This window comes from Drosophila yakuba, chromosome X (genome assembly GCF_016746365.2).
Source record: "Drosophila yakuba strain Tai18E2 chromosome X, Prin_Dyak_Tai18E2_2.1, whole genome shotgun sequence".
Taxonomy (NCBI): Eukaryota; Metazoa; Arthropoda; class Insecta; order Diptera; family Drosophilidae; genus Drosophila; species Drosophila yakuba.
The window spans coordinates 13,845,826-13,867,888 of NC_052526.2; the positions used below are offsets into that span (position 1 = coordinate 13,845,826).

General features: G+C 42.6%; 2 protein-coding genes across 4 annotated transcripts in view; one reads left to right on the forward strand and one right to left on the reverse strand.

Annotated features, from left to right (window-relative positions):
* Positions 1–261: 261 nt before the first annotated feature.
* The window catches only part of LOC6525367 (tyramine beta-hydroxylase), a 32,273-nt gene continuing 10,471 nt past the window's right edge, over positions 262–22,063 (reverse strand). For all 3 annotated transcript variants that reach the window (XM_015190783.3, XM_015190784.3, XM_015190782.3), the window contains exons 3-8: positions 5,249–5,607; positions 5,038–5,189; positions 4,585–4,976; positions 3,928–4,277; positions 3,650–3,837; positions 262–2,306 (exon numbers count right to left, since the gene is read on the reverse strand). In XM_015190783.3, coding sequence (XP_015046269.2) covers positions 2,003–2,306; positions 3,650–3,837; positions 3,928–4,277; positions 4,585–4,976; positions 5,038–5,189; positions 5,249–5,607 — 1,745 coding nt within the window. In that variant the 3' untranslated portion in view covers positions 262–2,002. The remainder of the gene's footprint in view (positions 2,307–3,649; positions 3,838–3,927; positions 4,278–4,584; positions 4,977–5,037; positions 5,190–5,248; positions 5,608–22,063) is intronic.
* LOC6525368 (DM7 family protein GE17491) lies at positions 5,707–7,476 on the forward strand. Its single transcript, XM_002101168.3, has one exon. The coding sequence runs from the start codon at positions 5,811–5,813 to the stop codon at positions 7,413–7,415; it is 1,605 nt and encodes a 534-aa protein (XP_002101204.1). The 5' UTR covers positions 5,707–5,810; the 3' UTR covers positions 7,416–7,476.

The window sequence follows — 22,063 nt, forward strand, 5'->3', positions numbered from 1 at the left end:
GTCCTCGAATAATATCAAACACTCTCGGATTTCCGCCATTCTATCAGGTAAAAAAAAAATATAATAAAATGGAGACTCGATTTGAACATGCAATTCATGCGAATTACTATATCCGTCAGTGATAATTAATTGATAAATATTTAGCGTTTCATTAAGTACTTAAGTACTAAGTGTTAAATAAATATTGGTGTAATGCATCCCAACAATTTGCATTTGACTTGCCCCATTTACTCGATGTAAATAATAAAAAAAAGTGACATGTTTCTGGTATGGTGGTCAGTTTTTATTAGATAATTATACATTTTACTTTTTTTTTTGGTTTTCGCTTTCGCTTGGTTTTTGTTTTTTTTATAAATATTTCATCTACATAGTTTATATATTCATGTGTATATATATTTCATTTATAGCCATAGAACAATTATCACATCTTACATATATGTATGTTGGCTACACTTAAACGTATCCATTACATGTTTACTCAAATGTATGTGCGTGTGTGTGATGCGTGTGTGAATTTATGTGTGTATGTGTGTGTGGGTGCATTTGTGTAGTGAAAAGTAAGAAATGATTGAAGGACTGATAGAGTTGGATTTAAAGGGGAATCCTTTTGTAAAGGAAACACATGGGTGCATGTGGTAAGCTCCTGGCTGCTGGTAGCCCATCTACCATGTCCCATGATCCCCACCCCTCACAACCCCCTCTGTCAACTTTCCACATTTCCAATAAGATCCCATACCAATTTATTTCCTTTAGTTTTTTGTTCAGATTTTTTCCGTTTTTCCTCGAGCTTCTTGGTAATTAGACTTGGCAACGTCGGGTTGCATCAAAAGTTTGCTCATTTATATTGTATAAACAGTGAGAGTTTCTTGGCCATCTTGTTTCTTTCTTTCCGGCCAGTTTGTCCGTTTAAGTACGTTCCGTTCCGTTCCGTTCCGTTCCGTTCCCTTCCGTTCCTTCATTCAGTCAGTTGGCCATTTAATTTTTCAGCTGGCGCTGCGAAGTATGCTACATTTTCGTCTCAGCCAAGTTCAGTGCGCTTGTGTGTGTGTGTTTCTGTGCGTATATATATATGTGTGTGTGTGTGTGTTTGTCTGTGGGCCATGCTTTGTAAGCTGTTTTGTATTAAACGTTTTAGCCTGGCGGCGCTGTCAGTCGGCAAATTTCAAAGGCTGGCCAAAAAACAACACGGGCAAAGGGCACAAACAAAGTCAAAGGCGAGAGCAAAAGTGATTCAAAAGTGAATGTAAAAGGGTGTACAGCATGGGCATGGGATTGGTAAATGCATTAGTTATTTAAAGAGTGAAAACATTTGTTTTGCCCTCCTGCCCTTACAAACGCGCACACACACACACACCCACACCCACACACCCACAAACACACACAGAGAAGCTTACAGAAAAAAGGGGCAATGATAATGCTAATGACCATGAAAGGGTAAATACAAAGCGACTACAGTCGAACTTCCATAAGGCGTAAAGAGCTTTCAGGGTTATACACGTTACAGTGTTACCTCTGATTTCTGTTGCCAACTTCAAAGTAAAGCCAACAGAAAACATTTCGCTAATTAGTTACATTTAGTTCGCTTTTTAACAAATTAAAGCAATTTTACTTAATGAACTAAACAAATGGGAATAAAATTTTAAAATTAAGTTAAGTTTATTATACAGCTATTTTTCAGCTATTTTTCAGCTATTTTTTAGCTATTTGTAAGCTATTTTTGAGCTATTTTTCAGCTATTTTTGAGCTATTTCTGCAAAAAAAAGTGCTTAAAGAATTGAAGAGTTTTCATGAGTTGAACCTTCAAAATAGAAGATGTTTCCTGCCCATTCAGCTTTTGGATAGGCGACTGTTGCAATCGAAATCCTTGTATTATCCATAATGTGCTGTATGTACGGTGCATGTGCTGTATGTGTGCATCTGTGTCTGTGTGTGTGTGTGTGTGTGTGTGTGTGTGTGTGTGCTATGCCACGCCCCCATTCGCCTAATGCCTAACGTGCGGCGCCTAATAGATGCACTCCCCCAGCAAATCGCACTCGCCCTTCTCCAATGGCTTCAGCCACAGCGGATTGTAGTTGGGGCACAGTTTGCGGTGAATGGGTATGCGGATTTGGACTGGCGTCGCAGCCACGCCCTCCCAGCTGGAGCGCCCCTCGAAGCGAGTGCCATCGGACCTGTTGCACTGCATGCTCAGCGGCTCCTGCATGTACATGGTGTACAGCTGATCGATCCGCGGCTGGCTCCACTCGATGCTCCGGTAATTGGACGACCTGGCTCCATTCAGATGCACGCCGTGCTGATGCTCCGTGCTGCAAGCAAAATGCACACAAAATGCACATGATGTAATTAGTTAGGATTTGTATTACTTATGCAATTAGTTAGGATATGTATTGTTTATGTAATTAGTTAGGATATGTAGTACTTATATATGAGGTCTATCTTATTAAGTTCATCTTAAGAGTGTATGCTTAACAGTTCCTAACTTTGCTGAAACTTCTTCTTCTCATCACATATATAACTAGTTGGTTAAGTTTTTAACAACAAATAAAAGTTGAATGCATATAAAATAAAGAATGCATATATTTTATAAATAAATAATCTAATTGAAACCCAATTGATTGCCTTCAAAATCGGATTCAAACAAGCTAAGGCAACGAATTAAATAAGTACATAATTTAATTTTAATTTTAGCTTTAAATTGACTTTTGGAACAGAATGTGCTCACTTGAGTTTAGGCTAAACAACTAATGAGCGCCAAAGTATAACCGCAGCTATAACTTCAACTTTCGCCGGCAATTTCCATTTCCAACTCCCACCTGGATGTGGATGCGGATTTCTATGCGGATGTGGATGCGGATGTGGATGCGGATATGGCTGAACACAATGCTCCACGCCGCATGCCGCATTCCAAGTTTCCGCGATGCGGTGGCCCTAATCTAATGTAAACTTTGCCATCAACCGATGCTCAACTGCTTAAAGTTGGCAATTAGCGAACACCTTTTTTTGGGGGGTTTTTTGTTGCAAAGGGCGGTGGCTGGGTCAGGGGGCGTGGCCACAGGAGGCGAACAAAGAGCATTTCGCCGTTATGAATGCGCCGAAGGAATCGAGCCTCGTCGAAAGGGAATGCCGAAAAGTTTGCCTTTGATGCAGAAGGAGCCGAGCGGAAGAGCCCCCTTAATGAAAACCCACAATGCCCTTCTCCTTCTCCTTCCCCCTCCCCCTCCCCTTGTGCGTTACCCTTGAGCCCCCCTTGAGTTGGATACCCGCCACTGGCGGCATTGTGACGTCGCCTGTCGTCGCTTTCGCTGCGTAGATTAAAAAATATTTCTTCCATTAACGCCGCAAAATGCCCGCGGGACGGATGGATAGAATGCCATGAATGTGCATGGGCGTTATAATTGTTGAATAAAGGCAGGGCAGCAAAAAAAAAAAAAACAAAAATGTATAAAAAGGATAAAAAGGATAAGCCAAAACAGGGAGTGAGAGCAAGTCAGGCATTTCTGCCTGCAGCACTGTTGCAAATCAAAGGGTTTTCGTTGCGATCAATCGCAATTTAAACAAGCTACAAAAAATACGGGTAACAACAGATGCAAAATTCTATCTACTATTAGTTATTAGTTATTTTCAGATAATAGATCTAGGTGAAGCTCACCGCTTCATGTAAATGAAGTAGTTCTCGAGCGTCTCCTCGGAAACGGAACTCTTGCAGACCTCCAGCTTGGTGGCCGGATAGTAGTGGATGTAGTTGACGCACATCTCGTCGCTGATGGAGAAACCGCCGAGGGCGGCGGTCTTGTCATCCTTGGTGTTGTAGTAGCAAGTGGTCACCAGAGCGTCACCCTACACAAAAAGCAATGATAGTTTGCAGATACTTCAAGGTTCTTACTACAATGAAAACTATCAACTAGTTATCCAGAAGGATCATCTTACGGGCAGGACACGTGGCTTGTAGTGCAAGGTGCGCATCTCCTGGAAGTGATTCGAGTAGAAGTCATCGCGATTCACCTCGCGCAGCTCCTGCTCGCCGCGAAAGTGACGGGTGAGGACGCGGACGCCACGTAGATGGGTATGCAGCTGGGAGCCAAAGATGATGATGCCCGTCGCCGGCAGAGCGGCTCGTGTGCAATCCGCCACACAGTAGCCGCTTAGCGGGAATGCCGTTTGGCCGGGCGGAATGGCCATCTTGTCGGTGTACTCCAAGCCCAGTTCCATGACGGCGGCGTCATACTGACGCAGTGTCTTCGACATCTTGATGCGGAAGCCGGAGTTGTCCACCAAGCCTGAAATGCGAATGGCCAGGCGGACAATGGGGCGTATGATTAATATTTGCGCCAATATTGCGTATACGACTAGTTGAGCGGCATGTAAGCATGACATTTTTGTGGCTCATCAAAATATAAATTTTTTTTACTATTTAAATGGTTAGTAAACTAAAGCTGCTTAAAACATTGTTTAAATTTGTTGCATTTCGCCATAGAAATGTATAATCCAATCATCTTTCTCTCAAACAAAAGCAATGCAGCCCATCACTTAACCAAATCCTCTTTGGAGCACCCACTTCCATCGCGACCCACCACCAGCACTCACCAGACTGCTTCTCCGGATTATTGAAATGAACCTCCAGGCGAACGTAGGGATTGAAGCCGGGTCCACCGATGGGCAGACCAGCTTCCGGAGGATAGGTGAAGGTGCCGGCGCCCATGGCCCACAGGACCATCACCTTGGAGCAGACCTTGGCCCGCGGCGGCATCTGTTCGCAGTCGCCATTGTACAGGGGAATCTCATCGTGCTCGCCGGCCTCGCAGTGGAACACCTCCATGTGGTGCACAATGCCCGGCGTTCGGATGAGCGGCTCAAATTGGACGATGTGATGGCGACGCCGTAGATTGCCCTCCAGTCGCTGAACGTGACACCAGTAGGTGGTCTCCTGGCTGGGTATCGGCGCCTCCTGCAGCGTAATCTCCATGTGATCCAGCTCGCTGGCGGGTCAAGCGGTTAGGCAATACATTCCACACATCTGTTAGCACAACCACCACTTACGTTTCGGGTATCAGTATCTTGTCGGCGCGGAGCAACTGCAGCATCTTAACGCCCGCCTCGTGCGGAGCCGTCACATTGGGCAGGGCGAACTGGTGATCCTCCAGGGCCAGTTCCGTTTCACCACGTGCCCACACCACATACATGGTGCCCTCCTGCAAAAGGGCAAACATAACTATGCCGCATTTCCGATCGCCCAACGTATGCAACTCACATGAAGTCGCAGATCCAAGGGATCGCAGGTGTCAAACTTGCGCCTAAAGGCCAGCGTGAACTCATCCATTTTGAAGACCTCGCAGTCCTGCTGGTAATCCCGCCTCACCCAGCGTCCATCGGGACTGGTGTACGTATCGGTGACCGCATTGAAGAAGCCATTCTGATTCTCAAAGAAGCAAATGTCCGCATCCGCCAAGCTGCCGCGTTTGGAGAAGCCCAGATAGAACCAGCGGTGCTGCTCGTTGAAGGCGTTCTGCAAGTGGAAGAGCACCTCCTGCTTGTACCAGTCCACCATCCAGCTCAGCTTGATCTCCTTGTCGTCCAGGTAGATCTCGTGCAGCTTTGTGTCCGATAATCCTGCAAGAAGTGATGCAGATTGTAAACTCATTGAAATATTTTCTTGATCTTCCCTGCTTTTGTAAAATCCTACACTTCAAACCCAACTGTCACATAGTGAACAGTGAACATTTCATTATTAACCATTGAATAGAGAATACGTTCCTGAGCGAACCTAAATATTGAAAATTTGTTTAAATTCAACTGATAGTCGTCAACGCAAAATGCTGCAAGTGCAGGCGGTGCATCGCGATGAAAAGCAGGCGGTGAAGCTGAAGAAGACCACGTATTTGCCCTATCTGTTCAACCTGGTCTTGCCGAAGATGTTCTACCCCAATCGCATTGTGGTGGCCCGGCTCTATACCGATGTCCATGAGCACGACAAGCAGGCAGCCGAATACTTCGAGGGCTTCCAGACGCCCTGCTTCGAGGTGCCCGCTTCCCTGTTCCCGGGCGAGGCACCGCTGGACAAGATCGTCTTCATGCCCACGGTCATGTTGCCCATGGGCTTCGAAGCCGGCGGGGTATTTGGCCCTGGTGTTCTTCCACGGCGTTCCTATCCCATCGACCTGATGGCCTCGGGTCACAAGGGTCAAACGCCGCCGCTGTTTGTCGGTCTGCGCAGCCTGTATGTCCAGCTGCCATCGGGCATCGAGAGTTTCCTGGACACCGTGGTCGATAATGCGGCCGGCCAGGACGCACTGGTCTATGGGTCTTGCCAACCCGGCAATCATCCATCAAAAGGCGAACAGTCCAAGGAACTGATGCATAGCAATGATTGCTCCTTGTCGATAGCATACAACTTGCCGGCACCACCGACTCCACCGTCGCCCTATCCATTTCCTCCTCTCCCGGTGCAGTACAACATTTACACCCCGGATCTGTCCAATGTCCACATGCTCATGCTGCAGCAACGCAACCCGACGGTGGCCCTGCTGTCCACCGTCAACCATCCGCACGTACCCGCCGTGGCATTCGCCACCATGGGCGATGAGGAGTGCCCCAAATTCGAGCTGCCCAGCGATATCTTCCCCATCTGTGAGGGCGTCAATCGTCCCATCTTTCTGCCCAGACGTTTCTTGCCCAAGGGATTCGATGCCGGCTGCGTCTTCAAGCCGGCCAGTCTGCCGAAGTTGTGGTTCGTGAAGCACATTGGTGGTTTCAACCGACCACAGCCGCAGCACAACAATGCCATCACACCACCGCTGTTCGTGGGCAAGATCTCCCTCGTCGTGGGTGCTCATCATTTGGCCAAGGAACTTCAACGGCAGGGCGAGCAGAAGGCTCAGTCAGAGGGGGCAGAGGGGGGATCACTTAAGGTGGTCGAGCCCAATGGGGGCTTCATTCCCGTTACCCAGGGCTTCATGGTAATGGAAACGGAGCAGCAGACGCCTCCGCGAGGTGCTTACTCCTTGGAGAGCTACCAGGAGGCCAGCGAGAAGGGATGCGTTGTGAGGGCCATCAAGGATGAGGCCATCGAAGCCACTGACACTCTTCTATCGAAGCTGGCATCGAAACCGGAGGACATGCAAAAGAAGTACCTCTCGTGCTTCAAAGTTGACAGCGACATTGATCTGATGGCCGAGGCCATGGCCGACATGGGCACCGCCGAGATGAGTCTGCTGGCCAAGAGGGAGACACTGCCCGGTGTCGATGGTCCACGCGCCCTGGATCAGCTGCGCCAGGTGGTCGAGGATCGCAGCCAGATCCGCAGCCACACCGACCAGCTGATCCAGGATCACATCTACAGAATGGATCGCAATCGCATGCTGGCCCTGCGCCAGCCATTTGCGCCTTGGTTCGGATGTGGCACGATCGAAAGAAAGTAATGTTCCAAATATGTAGTGCTTGATAAACTTGTAATAAATATTATCCTTTACTTTGATTGCATTTCTAAGCTGCGCTTGTTTATGAATTGCTATAATTAAGCTTCAAATTGCCAGCCAAATGAATGCGTTAGATACAAACATGCTGTGCAAGGACCCCCGGTTCAATTTATTAATTAGGGCACTACAGAGATTGAAGGTCCCAGCTGCGAGTTGGGAATTTCCCGCGGGAATTGATGCTGTCAAGTGTTATCCGACCTGTTAGCCAGTTGAAGTCCTTGCGGACATTCCACCAACCAGCGACAGGCGGAGTTATAGCCGGCTATTAAGTCGGCTACACTGCTTTGGTTACCAATTCTTGGCCAACTGAGCAACTGGGCAACTGAGCAACTGGGTAGCTGAGCAACTGAGCAACTGAGCTGCTGGGCAAAATCCGTGGAGATGGCGCGATAATCAAGTTGCCTTGTACTAATTACCCAAATAAAAGCGAGCCACGCGACTTCAATTTATCCACTGTCCAGTCCATAAACCCATGTCCTCCGTAACCCTCAGGAACTCAGATACTCAGAGGAGCTCAACTCAACTGAGTAACTGAGTAACTGGCGATGTCAGGGCATCCATGAGGTGCGGGGGTTACATAGGGGAGAGCGTGGATTTATGTTGGCAGCGACTTGGTCGAAACGGCAGCACATCAGGCACATCAATTACGGCAACAATATCAACAGCAAAAACAAGAACAGCAATCGTGCATCCAGTGGAGCGGCAGTAACGAGAGCGAAGGAAAACCCAATAAAATGTCAAATCCAATTGGCAAACATACGCCGAGATCGAGGACGACGAGGACGATGAGGACGAGGATGCGGATGTGGATGAGGACGGGAAGGAGGATGAGGATGAGGACGAGGACGAGGACGGGAAGGAGGATGAGGATGAGGACCATGGCCAGGACTCTGGATGCGGATGTGAATGTGGCTTCGCAGGGCAGTTCGTAAAGTATATCAAACCGTTCGCCATGGCGCAAATACATCAAAAATATTGAAAAAAAAAACGAAATCATTTATAAAATATATATTTCATTGCATAAATATGCATATTCACATATTTAGTCTATAAAATGCCAACGATTTCTTACTAAAGGAAAAATATGATAATTGTGCTACAGAAAATAATTGTGGAAAATATAAATTAGATGGAAGATAAAATATAACAATAATAGTGGAAAATATAAATTAGATTGAAGATCAAATATAACAATAATTGTGGAAAATATAAATTAGATGGAAGATGAAATATAACAATAATAGTGGAAAATATAAATTAGATTAAAGTTTAAATATAACAATAATTGTGGAAAATATAAATTAGATTGAAGATTAAATATAACAATAATTGTGTAAAGTATAAATTAGATGGAAGATCAAATATAATAATAATTGTGTAAAATATAAATTAGATTGAAGATCAAATATAACAATAATTGTGTAAAATATAAATTAGATGGAAGATGAAATATAAGGATAATTGTGGAAAATATAAATTAGATTGAAGATGAAATATAACAATAATTGTGTAAAATATAAATTAGATTGAATGTCAAATATAACAATAATTGTGGAAAATATAAATTAGATTGAAGATCAAAAATAACAATAATTGTGGAAAATATGTATAAATTAGATTGAATGTCAAATATATCAAGATTTTCGATGGGAAACTCAATCAAAACGGAACACTCCAAACAGCGAGTTAGCCAGTTATTTCTTGCAGTGTACCTAGATGAAGACACAGAAGGCAGTGGCGCAGTGCGAGAGCGAGAGCGACAATAAAAACACTCGATTACAATCAAAAGTGACAGGGGTCCGTGGTTTTTTTACACGGCACAAGGGGGGCTGTGCGGGGGGGTTGGGGGTACTTTTGACATGGGTAGGGAGTGGAGGGTAGTGAAGGGTAGTGAAGGGGAAGGCGGGCATGGGACTTCGGGCAGTTAGGTGCGCTGATGAATTTCGCTTTCAGCTCGCTCGCAGTCCGTGGCATAGCAGTTCAATCAAGTTCGGCGGAAGTAATATGCCCCCAAAAACGAGTTTGGCCACCAGTCAGCAATGGGGGGGTGATCCCCCAATTGGCCACCCAATTTCCACTTTCCACTTTCCACCTTCCCCTTTTGCCGCACCTTAAACCCGCGTCTGTGTTTGCCACTAAAATTGATTTGTTACTGTACATATGTCTCACTTCACTTTTACAAGGCGCACGGACACGCAAGCGAACACAGATACAGATGCAGATACAGATACGGCTACTGCTACAGATACAAATACAGATACAGATACGGATACAGATACTGTTACAGATACAGCTATAGCTACAGATACATATACAGATATAGCTACAGGTACAACTTCAGATACAGCTACAACTACAGATACAGCTACAGATACAACTACTGCTACAGATACAGATACATTGGCCCAACCGCAAGGACCCCAACGAAGCGGAACTGGAAAACCCCAACAGCCCCCCAGCTTTCTTTTTCCGGTGAAAGTTTGGTAATACGAAACAAATCGGTTTCGTAGTTACACGTTCCCAGCATTTGCCATTTCGCAATTTTTTGCGAGGCAATCGAGTTTCGAAAATTCCGTAGAAAATGGTTTCCACTCACAATTGGCTCGTTTAATATATTTAACATATTTAAAAAGTAGCAGCAATTACAAGAACTTCTTTCTACGTTAAAGTCGGCAGCCTTGAGCCACAGCTCATTGGGATTCCCCAGGAGTTTGGCCATAATAGTCGCATTATACTGCTACAAATATCCATATTCACCTAAGTAACTCAATTTGTATTACTTTCACTTTCACTTTCACTTTCTGACTGTATTGAGTTGGTGCTGGAGTTCATTGTAGATTCAGTTAGTGAAACTGGCCGAGTTGATTTGATTTGGCACTGATTGTGCGCCGCCATTGGAATTTACACTTTCTGTTCGATCTTTTGGCAATTTGATTCCCGGCGTACACATACTCGTACATATATATATATATATAGTACATATAAGTGTGATAAAATTTAATAAACTTGAAGTTTATTGCATTTGCTCGACTGCGTTGTGTGTTGTCTGCTTCGAACCTTAACCAATCGAAAACTTTTTCGATTTTTCCAATTCGCTTGAACTTGAAATGCCATTTTGACGCACCACTCATTCCGTTTTCTTTTTTTCCCCTTTTTTTAAGGGGGGAGAAGAGGGGCTAAACTGCGGCGACTCCTTGGGACTGTGCCACATAGTTTTGTGTCTCCGGACTGATGAGATGAGTTGAGTTGAGATGAGATGACGGCAACGATGAGGATGTTGGCGTTGCGGAAATGCCAAGGCGCACAGGAATTTTCTTATTATTTACTGGATGCGATGCGATGCGATGCGATGGGTTGCGATGCGAACGGCACTTGAAGGCATGTCCAATTTCTTGCCACCCACCAGTCACTGTGGATTCTCGCAAATCCACCCGCCCATCGAACATGCCAAAGTGCTGCCCATCACTACACTGCAATAAAGTGTGCTGCACTTGTGCGTTTGTCTCAAAAAAATCATTTACTCTCTTACTGTCTTCTTTAAATTCTAAACGCTACTTGAATTGAATGTATATTGCGTTCCATATTATTCATACCATATATGTACATATTCATTTACAATATTTTATTGACCACCTTGCACTTGGCAGTTGAAAGCTTTTTTGGGCAGTGTAGTTTTTGCATTCGGACGTTGGGCTGCCAAAGGCGCTCTGGGATGATGTCATTATAATAATGTTATATGCACAAATCGTCAATTGGTTTGGCCCGAGGACGATTTAGCTGGGCTTTAACCATCCCCCTCTCCTCCCCTTCCCTTCCCTCCCTCTTATTTGTCGCATTTCCAGCATTTCCCTTCCCCTTCCCCTTACCCTTCCCCCCTTCCATTCACATTCCGATTCCCATTCGCTCATTCAAATTGCCGCTCAAGTGACGCAAAAGCATCTGGGGAATGAAATGTTCGTGCTTTCCCCGGACTTTCTCCACGAGTACCACCCCCCCCTCCCCCACCCTTTTTGGTTGCCCCACTTAACACTTTATTGGATTCCTTTTGCGGATGAAAGTCGGTTTGCTGTTCTTGTTGTTTTTGCTGCTCCTGCTCCTGCTCCTGTTACTCTTATCACTTATCATTATCGGCGCCCTCAGCTGTCCACTTCGATTGCCATGTTGTCCAGGACATTGGCTCATAATAAAGATGGACTTTGGCTTAGGCAATAACTGCTTACGAGCACTTCGCAATCGTCAAAGCGACAGTATCCATTATCCATTATCCCCGGTCAGCTTTCGAAGATATATATGTTGAGTTCTTAATTAAATTTACAATCGAACTGTTTTCAAAAAAAAATTATATTTTTTTCCTCCAATTTTTGACGATTTTGGATTTTTGCCAAAAATCGATTTTCTGTGTTTTTGTGACTATAAATATCAGTATTTTGATCAGAACATTCGAAATATTAGTTCGAATATGGAATGGCATACCTCGTTGAGCTCGAAATTAAATTTCCTATCGAACTGTGTTTTCAAAAAGAAAAAAATATTTTTTTCACTTTTCTTCCAATTTTTGATGATGATTTTTTGCTGAAAATCGATTTTCTGTGATTTGCGACTATAAATATCAGTATTTTGATCAGAACATTCGAAATATTAGTTCGAATATGGAATGTCATACCTCGTTGAGCTCGTAATTAAATTTCCTATCAAACTGTGTTTTCAAAAAACAAATTATATTTTTTTCACAGTTTTTGCAATTTTTGATGATGTTACTCCTCACAAAAAATGCGAAAATTTGGCCATTCACAAAATGCGTTGCCTACTTGCTCGCTAGCTGAATAATGAGTATCCTTGGGTCGACTTCTGTAAGAGATTGTGATATGGTCGCGCCTCCTCTTTGATTGAGACAAATATTTGAGCAAATTTCACTTTCGCTGAGGAAAGCCACATACATTCCATTCCGTGGGCGAAACCCTCAGAAATGCGGCGGTGGCTCAATATAAATTATTGAGGATTTATTGGATGGACTGCCTACACACACACACATATATACATACACACACACATGTATATTGGCATTTTAATAGACTGCCTTTCACTTCGGCGAGCACAAAAACTCCTGGGTGATAATAGCTTTTGGTACACATTTGTGAAGCGCTTTACACCAAGTGGAAACAAAGAAACTGCAGTTTGTTCTTTCAAAAAATGTCAGGTTAATATTGACAATTTTGTTATTAAAATATATATATATTTTATGATTTTGCCCTTTAGCGAATTGCGTCAAATTCGCACATTGTCTTGTACAAATGAGCGCACGTTTAGTTTATTATAAAGCTTATTGATGGCCACCACTTTGCGCCAACTTTCGATGACGACTCCCCAGTGATGATGATGATGATGATGATGATGATGACCAACGATCCTGGGAAAGGTGTGTTAAAGTGCCACCTATACATGCACAGAGGGAGGCTGTTGGCCAACTGACACATTGAGTAATGAGAGCCTCAAGTCGATAATCCACAGGGATGTCCAGCACCAATGAATCGCTAAAGTTTCCGGGGAGTTAACTTAACTGTTTAGTTAACTTACTTACTTTTTTTTTGCTGGCGAATAAAAGGCTGTGCGATAAATGGCAGTGAATTAATGCCAATGTCAGAATCGCACTCTTTGTTTGCCCAACATCTCGAAGCCAAGTTAAATGGCCAACTGTCAAACTAGTCAAAAGCAAAGTGAAACTATACTTGGCCAAGGCCTTAAGTTTGGCCATATTATCTACGAAGGAGGCTGCTCTTGTTTAACAGGTGGCTCACCATCACTGTTTTGCTGCCAAGTGCCGGTAAGCCTTTAAGTTTGGTCACTTTCAAGCAGCTGACAAGTTTTACAAGCTTAACTTGGAGCATAAAGAGTGAACAACGACATAAAACAGTCGTTAATTTTGTTAGCATTTTTGTGTGCATTTCGCGTGGCATATGGATGGCCCCCAAAGGCGACATTTGGCATCCAATATGGAAAAGGAAGTGGGCAAGCGGGAAAGCGGGGAAAACGGGGAAAGGCGGGAAAACGGGAAAAATGGGTAAACGGAAAACTGGGAGCTGCATATGTTAGAAGGTGGCCAAAACGCACGTGAATGTAAACGGCCGCAGGCTGTTGCATAAATAACAAAGCCGCCAAATTGCCACGGCCACGTTTTTGGCCAAATGACGCTATGCTATGAGAAAAAAAAAAGAGGGAAAACCAAAACCAAAACCGAAACCAGCAAAAAAAAAAAATGTGGAGGGGTAAGGTCCAAAACTGCGGCTGCGACTGCGGCCTCTGATAAATAAATTAAAAGGCACACGCAAAACAGCGGGAATAGCCCAAAGTTGGCCATGCAACTGGAACCTAATAAAGCTGACCACGCACCGCACAGTGGTCCACTGAGGGGCTTGTGAGGGGGGGCGGGTGATATGAAAGGGGGGTGGTTACATGTGTGGCCACACACACTGCCAGGCAGTTGGCAAAAAACCACCAACGCGTGGCGCAAAGCTGCAAAAACGGCCCAAAAGCGAAGCTGCAAAGCCACAGAATTGATAAACCAAAAAAAAAAGAAAAAAAAGTAGAGTATAGAGTATGATCGATGCCGGCAATACCCAGCAATTTGAGCCGTTTCAGCTTGAACCGCACATAAATAATATGACAAAAAATCATATATATCTTAAGCTTCAAACACTTAATAACATGTAATATATATAAGCCGTTTCAGCTTGGTATTTACATAAATAAAATGACATAAAATCGTACATTACTTAAGCTTCAAACACTTAATAATATATAATATATATCAGCTGAGAGAAATATATTACTTTTACCTTTTTTTTTGCACACCTAATTTGTTTGTATTCGCTCTGTGAAAAAGTCTGAAAAAGGTTAGTTGCGCAAATTAAATGAAACTATCAACTTTCTGATCTGTTCGTAATAATGAATTGCGAAACTTTATCCTAGCTGTTGATGCAAACGAAATGATTTTTTTTTCTTCTTTTTTTTTGTTGTTGTTGTAAATAGTTGTTCGTCATTTGCAAAGTTTGCGTCCGCAACAAAACAACCAATTTATATAGTAAAAAATACCCAGTGCAAACGGCAATGGATAACAAGCGATGTCCAAACGAGTGCAGCTGCGAAATTGCAAGCTGGCTGCTTGGTGACGAAGGACGAAGGACGAAGGACCAAGGAGCAAGGACCATGTTTTCATTTGGTTATTTGATGCCAACAGCAAAGCAAACAAAAAAAATGACTAAATCGGCCGAGAAGCAAAGGGAAAAAAAAGGGTAAAAGAAAAACCATCTAAGGTGATCGGAATATCGAGTGGCAGAGAGAAAAGATCCAAAGAAAACAGGAAAAATATATGGGCTTTCCATATGCCAACTGCTGCATAAACAAATGACATTTTGTTCATATGTTTCTCTCACTTCAACAATGATAAGTATATTTCTCTCACTTCAGCAATGATAAGTATATATTCATTGATAAAACTTCCTATCTTAATATATTAGTTAAATGTTATCACGGATTCGAGATCTGAAGTCAAGTTCTTGAGAGTTAATCTGATTCAGGTTTTATGTTCTATCTGAAGTCCCCTTCACGTTCATGGCTATAAGGCACTTGTACCGTTAACTTGGCACCACAAAATAAAAAGGGCAAAAGGGGCGTGGTAAGGGGCTGAAAGCCTTATCAGTGTGCCTAAGTGTGAGTGAGTGAGTGAGTGTGCGTGCTGGCTAAATTAGGTTTCATCTTTGGGCAATTTTCCTTTTGCTATTTTGCTGCCTTTTTTGCACTATGTTTGCAAACTAATTTACCGTTAGTTATTACTTGGCATCTGCGTGTATATGTGTGTGTGAGTATCTGTGTGTGTGTGTGTGTGTGTTTGTGTGTGTGTGTCTATCTCAGCATGCTATGCATATGTCGGCCATTTGTCTGCCACGCCTTGACCATAAATAACACGTTCTTTAGGGTCCTGGCTACACCAACACAAACGTGCCTCACACGTCGCTACAGATACAGATACAGATACAGATACAGATACTTTCACACACACACATAGATACACGCACGAACACAGCTGCAGAGTTGTCACTTATAAATGTGCAGCTATTTCCATTAAGTTGTTGTCATCACTAACATTCCTGCGAGCCTCATTTGACCATCGCCCAAGGCTCTTGGCCAAAACGAAATTTGCTCCTGCTGCCACATACTCTTCCATTCTTGACGCAGTTTGCGGGCTTTTGCTTTCGAGTTGGAATACAAATATATCTTATCCACCTTAAAACACCTTCATAGAAAATTCCAAACAATAGGGCTATGAACTAAAAAGCTCTAATATTCTATAAATACATAGATAAAATTCTTTAGAGCTTAACAAACATGCATATATGTATATCTGCAGTGAAAACCATTCCCTTGATTTCTAAAATTCTTACAAAAGTGTATCAGCTTCGTTGATATGACGGACTGCGTGTTTTATTTTGGGTTTGTTTAGGCCAGGCCAAGAGAAAGGTCAGGGAAACAAGTCACTAGGTAATCTACGGCTAAACGGCAAATGTTGGAATGGGATTTGAATGAGGCAGGGGGGCGGTGGGGCGGTGGAGAGACTGTGATGGGATGACTGCTGGGTAACAGACTTAATCACAAGAAAAGGACGTCACAGTCTTAACTTGGCCAGCATCTACGCCACCCCGCAACCCCGCCACCCCCCTCTCTTTGTATCTACCCCTTGTTGGCAGTCTCAGTCATTCGAATCTGCAGTGTCAGCCATTCATTTGGTTAATGACATTGTGGCGGTTGCTGCGCCAAAAGCCACAGTGGGCCAAAGGGGTGGGGGGATTCATGGCTAAGAAGGAGGCAAGAAAGTATCTCCAAGATACTTTTCAACTGTGCACAGTGCAGAGTAGGGCAAACTTGAAGTAAGTTTATATGTTGTAATAATGAAAATGAAACTGTAAGAGTTGACACATTTTGCAAATATAAATAGTTATTATTTTAAATAGTTTAAAGCATGTTTAAGCTTTTAGTTAAATTTTGAATTTAACGAGTTTCTTGTATGATTTAAAATATTAAAAAATATTTAAATACTAAAATTGAAAATATGAAAAATGCATTCGCAAATATGAATATGAACGATCGCCCGAAGAGTTTCTCTCAGTGCTCGTGTATATGTATGCATGTATGCTTGTTGTGTTGTTTGTGCAATATATGTGTGTGTGTGTGTGTGTGTGTGCTTATGAAAGTGGTCGTCCGCCAACACCGCTTTTGCCCCTTTATGAAGTCCAAACTCTGGTTGAATTATTTTAGCAGCAACTGTTGTCTGCCGATGTTGTTGTTGGCTTTGTGCTAATGCAGCATGCCCATTCACATCTGTCCCCCTGCCCCGCGCCCCTCCCCCCGCCCACTCCTTTGTGTCCCTTGCAACAGCCACCGCCCCCCGGGGGATGTGGCAGCAAGAAATGGAAATGAAATTTAAATTAAAAAAATGAAAAAACATTAAAATAGACAAACGGACAGAGAACGTATGGAATGTAACTGAATTGAATTAAATGTACAACAGTCGAGGGCTGAGCCAGATACATATAAATATATGTATATATATATATACATATATAACTTTACTTGAACATAAATACACATACTTTTGCATATACACATGCATTTGCATTATGAGTTCATACTTCATATGTATGTATGCCTGGGATGTGTGCAAATTACAATTGTGGGCTCTAGCATGATGAATTATTGTTTGGCATTTAATCATATTTCAGCATAACATTGTATTATATTCTGTTAATAAATATTAAGTAGCATATTAATTAGAAATCCCTATAATATGCAAAATGCAATTACAAAAGGCTTACAACTTCACACCAAAGGGTCTTAAGTTTACAATGCAGTTTGCATGGCAAAGCAAGAAGTGCATTACAACTTCGGCTTTTAATGTTCTTTCTCATTTAAAAAATGTCATCATTAGACCTCTGGTAGCAATTAAAAAGAAAAAAAATAATAAAAACAAGTCACTAATTAATGCGCTGCTGTTAATGAAATGTAGGCCAAAAGTAGAAAAACTACCAGGGGCTTGACCAATATAGGCGCCCCTCGCCGAGCGCTTTGCTGACTTAATAATGGCTCACACACACACACACACACACACACACACACACACACACACAGGTACACACACAGGCACACACACACAGAGAGGCACATATGTATGTATGATTCAATTTGGCTGCAATGAAGACATTGACACGCCCCCAGGCTAAAATACCGCCCATTGCCATCACATTCCATAACATTCTTCACATTCTCCACATCCTCCACATCCTCCACATCCTGCACATCCTGCACATCCTGCACATCCTTCGCGTGCCAACTCCCACATTTTCAACCCAACTGAACTCTCACTAATGAGTTTCAAATGGAAAGTACTCAATGAAAGTACCCCTTTACTCCTTTTTACTCCTACCCATATTCACTGCTCGCTGCGCTCGGCCACGCCCCTTAATCGCAGCGCCCTCGATTTGGAATTTTTTCCATTCTTCGATATTGGACAGGACGACCCTTTTGGGCACTTGGGCACTTGATGCATCGCACTCGAACGCCCGGCGATGCGATAATGGCTGCATGGAGATTGTTGAATGGAGGATGCATGCAGGATGAAGGATGAAGGAGGAAGGATGCGGGATGAAGGATGAAGGATGCGGGATGAAGGATGCGGGATGAAGGATGCGGGATGAAGGATGCGGGATGAAGGAGGAAGGAGGAAGGATGCGGGATGAAGGAGGAAGGATGCCGCATGGATCGGCAGATGATTCCCGATTTCCAAATGGTTTTCCTTTTTAATGTGCACCGCGCCACATACCATAGTTGACCCAAATCGGCAGAGGAGCAGTGGTTGCTTCGTTGCCTCAGTCGCTTCATGGATTTGGATTTGGATTTGGATTTGGCTATAGGGTTTGCAGTTGAAGTTGGAGTTGCTTTTTGGTTGGACTTTGGATTTGGGAGCGGTGGAGCCAGCGCACAACCCACAACCACTCCCCAAAGATGACAGACAGAAACGAAATTTGAATTTTGCATGGAATATGCAGAAGCCATAATAAATCCGCGCACCAGAGAACTGCAGCTAGCCACCGGCACTCTAAGTGCAGCCGCTTAACACCGGGTATCTCAGCACTAAATACTAAATACTTAATACTAAATAATACTAAATAATACTAAATAATACTAAATAATACTAAATAATACTAAATAATAGTGAATAATACTAAATAATACTAAATACTTAATACTAAATAATACTAGATACTTAATACTAAATAATACTAAATAATACCAAAATATAGGTGCCCTCCTCTGCGCTTCTCAAAAGTCCTACGTAAGCAAACCACTTTTTCGAAATTTTTAAATAAAAAAATACTAAATGTGAGTGAGTTGTGCAGTGATTTTAAGTGGCAACAGAGGATACCAATAATGTGATTTCGACCTACTGGAGAAAGTGCCAAAATACATACTTTCATACAAAGATAAGTATATAGTTCTCAAAAACTAAATAAAAATAAATAAATAATATTCTAAATACGCAAAAATAGCAAGAGACTTGGCATGAAATTGCCCCAAATTGACGATTATAATGGATTTGAATAGCATTTCTTCCGCCTCTTCGTCGACTTTAATGAGTTGCGAAATGTTCCACATGGAAACATTTGAGAACGGAATGAAGCCCGGCAGCGTTATGTAATTGGCTAAAAGAGCGCGCTGAGTGAGGAGTGAGGGTTGTGGGATGGATTCAAAAATGAAATTATATACCACAAGGACAAGCCCAGGATGGATAAAAGGGGCGTGGGGCTGAGCAAACGTTGCACGGGCGAAGCTAATTTAATCAGGCAACGAAAATCAATTTAAAATAGATTTACTTTGGCGCGCTAATTGAGGCGCAGCCAAAACGAGCGCTTTCAAGTGGTTTGGGAATTAACAAATATTTGACGAAAACTAAGCGCGGCTATATGCTGGGTAGTTAGTTAATTAAACGCTTTTCAACGCCCCACAAATAACAACAACTACAACAAAAACAGCAACAACAACAGCAGCAGGAGCAACTGGGCCAGAAACAACGCGTTAACAAGCAGCGTAACGGCAACAACAATAAAAGTTGTTTAGACATAAGTAAATTACTTGGAAGCGCCATTTTGACACTTGGCTGGCGGCGGCAATTCCACAGTCCGTCGCCCTCCTTCCCCCACCCCTCACCCCGCGCACCCCTTTTAGTGGGAAAATCCAGCCGCCCCCTTTTCGGCCACGCCTACGCTTCTCTGATGGATTTAAGTTCTCAGCACAAAGTGTAAACAAGTGCGAAAGCTTTCAATTGCAGGATACCCATTGGTTTTCTATACAATTTAGGTAGTATTTGACTTGAAAAAAAAATAAAATATAAGTAAAAATATTAAATGCCTTAGAAAATGAGGAATATTGGTAATCGCAACTATATTTAGCCATAAACAGTATACACTAGTTACTAGAATTGTTATAGTGCCTGAGAAATGATATTCAAGAAAATTACTCATACGCAGCGTTGTCTTTTGCTCAAGGCAACAATATTACGTATACGCAGTGCTGGCCAATATTTCATAACATTATTTTGTAGGTGTACAAAAAGCATATACCCGGGCATTTAGCGCACATCTTTAATGCAAGGAGCAGATGAAGAAACGTCTTCGCGAAGCGGCTAAGAAGCAGAGGGAGGGGAAGTGGGGGAAAAGCTGGGGGAAAAGCAGCAGCCAAGTGCCCACAAATACATTCAAATTTAATTGAAATACAAATTGGCAGCTTTTGTTGCCAATCGTCCGCATAAAGCTCAAGCAGAAGTGGAAGCCGAAGCGAAATAACAAAGCAAATAAACAAACAAAACGGGCAAAAGGAAAAGGACTAAAGGACCAAAGGACCAAAGGACCAAAGGACCAAGGACCGAGTAAGAAGGACGAAGGACAGCGAAATTCCGAAAGTGGAAAGCAATTTGAATAGAATCTAAATATTTATGCAGCAGTTGAGCAAAAAGAAATGAAATGTTGCTTATGAAACCCGAAGCCCTGAATGAGCCACTAACGAAGAAAGAGCCCAGAAAACTGCGAGTAAATAATGGCACTTTGCATTAACCGATCCGCGTTACCTGTTGGTAAATAGTAGGTATTCAGGTCAAAGGTATCACAGTTCCATTTAAATCGAAATTCAATCAAGTGACCATTTCGGTCGTAAAATAAAATCTGATTTCCTTAACGAAATACTCGCGTAGCAATCCATAATGCTCATTAAGAAATAAGTGCACCTTTTCACAAGGAGAGTATGTAAATGAAAAAAGACACTGAAATATGAAAATAAAATCATTCCAGTTGCATGGCGAACTTTTAAAATGTTTACAAAATCAAAAAATCAATAATGCTTCTATAAATATTTGATAAACTGCATTGTGAGCTGTGCAATGCCATTATTTATTTACACGCTAGTGCTGTCAAGTTATTGTTATTAATTAATGCTTTGTTTTCCCCGAGAATTCTCTGTAAAATGTCTTTAAGCTTTATCACTCACACTGTTGACTTGACTTTGAAATTACATTTTCCCAGACATTTTCATTATGCTGCACACAAATGGGTGTAGATTTGCTTTCATCTAAATTCCCCATCTTTTGAAACTGAGGAAAACAATTTTCCAAGTCAATGATAAGCCCATTCAAATGGCCGCAAAACGGATCAAATTTGTGGACGCTGTGCATCCTGAAAGAGTTCCTTTAAATTACATTGAAATATATATACTTTTTATCTCATATCGTTCTTTTTTTTGTAGTGTTTGTATAGCAATAAGATCAAGTGGGATTTTGGCCCTGGAGCGTAGTAAGTATCTGCCGGATTGCATTCCGTGAAGGTCTCGCGGTTGTGTTACCACCTACCTACCACCTACCACATGCCACATACCACATGCTACATGCTACATGCCACTTCAATTCAGCATCCCTTTGGTCATCTTAAATCGCATTAAAGCTCTCACAACCACCATCGAAGTCAGCCAATCGTGGTCTCTTAAGAATACCATCGACATCCTTGGGTACGCACACATATGGATTAAGTTGCATCAAATGATTTGCCCAATTTAAATCGCTGCCATAAGGATCTACAGCTGGTGTTAAAATAGTAGCACTTACTTAAATAATAAGTTGATAGATACTGAAGTTCTTAATTACTGAAATTGCTTTTCAAATTGTGTACAGCTTTCAGAGTTCTTTTATATTGATTTAGTGTTAAATGATTGGTTTTGTAAGCTTAATATGAAATCATATTATTTTGCGCGCAGCTGTACGTTTCGCATGCACACAGCCATACTTAGTTAGAATTTTTTGTTGAAAAGTAGGAGGATCTGGGGGCCAACAAAACATTTCGATTCCTTCACTAACTGGAGCAAATTCAAAGAAAAATTTCCCTCAACGGCTTTGGCTTGCTTGAGCGCACTTCAAGTGGCAAACACACACTCAAGCACACACACTAAACACACCAAACACACACACACACACACACGTGTTGCAGCAAAAATCCCCGCTG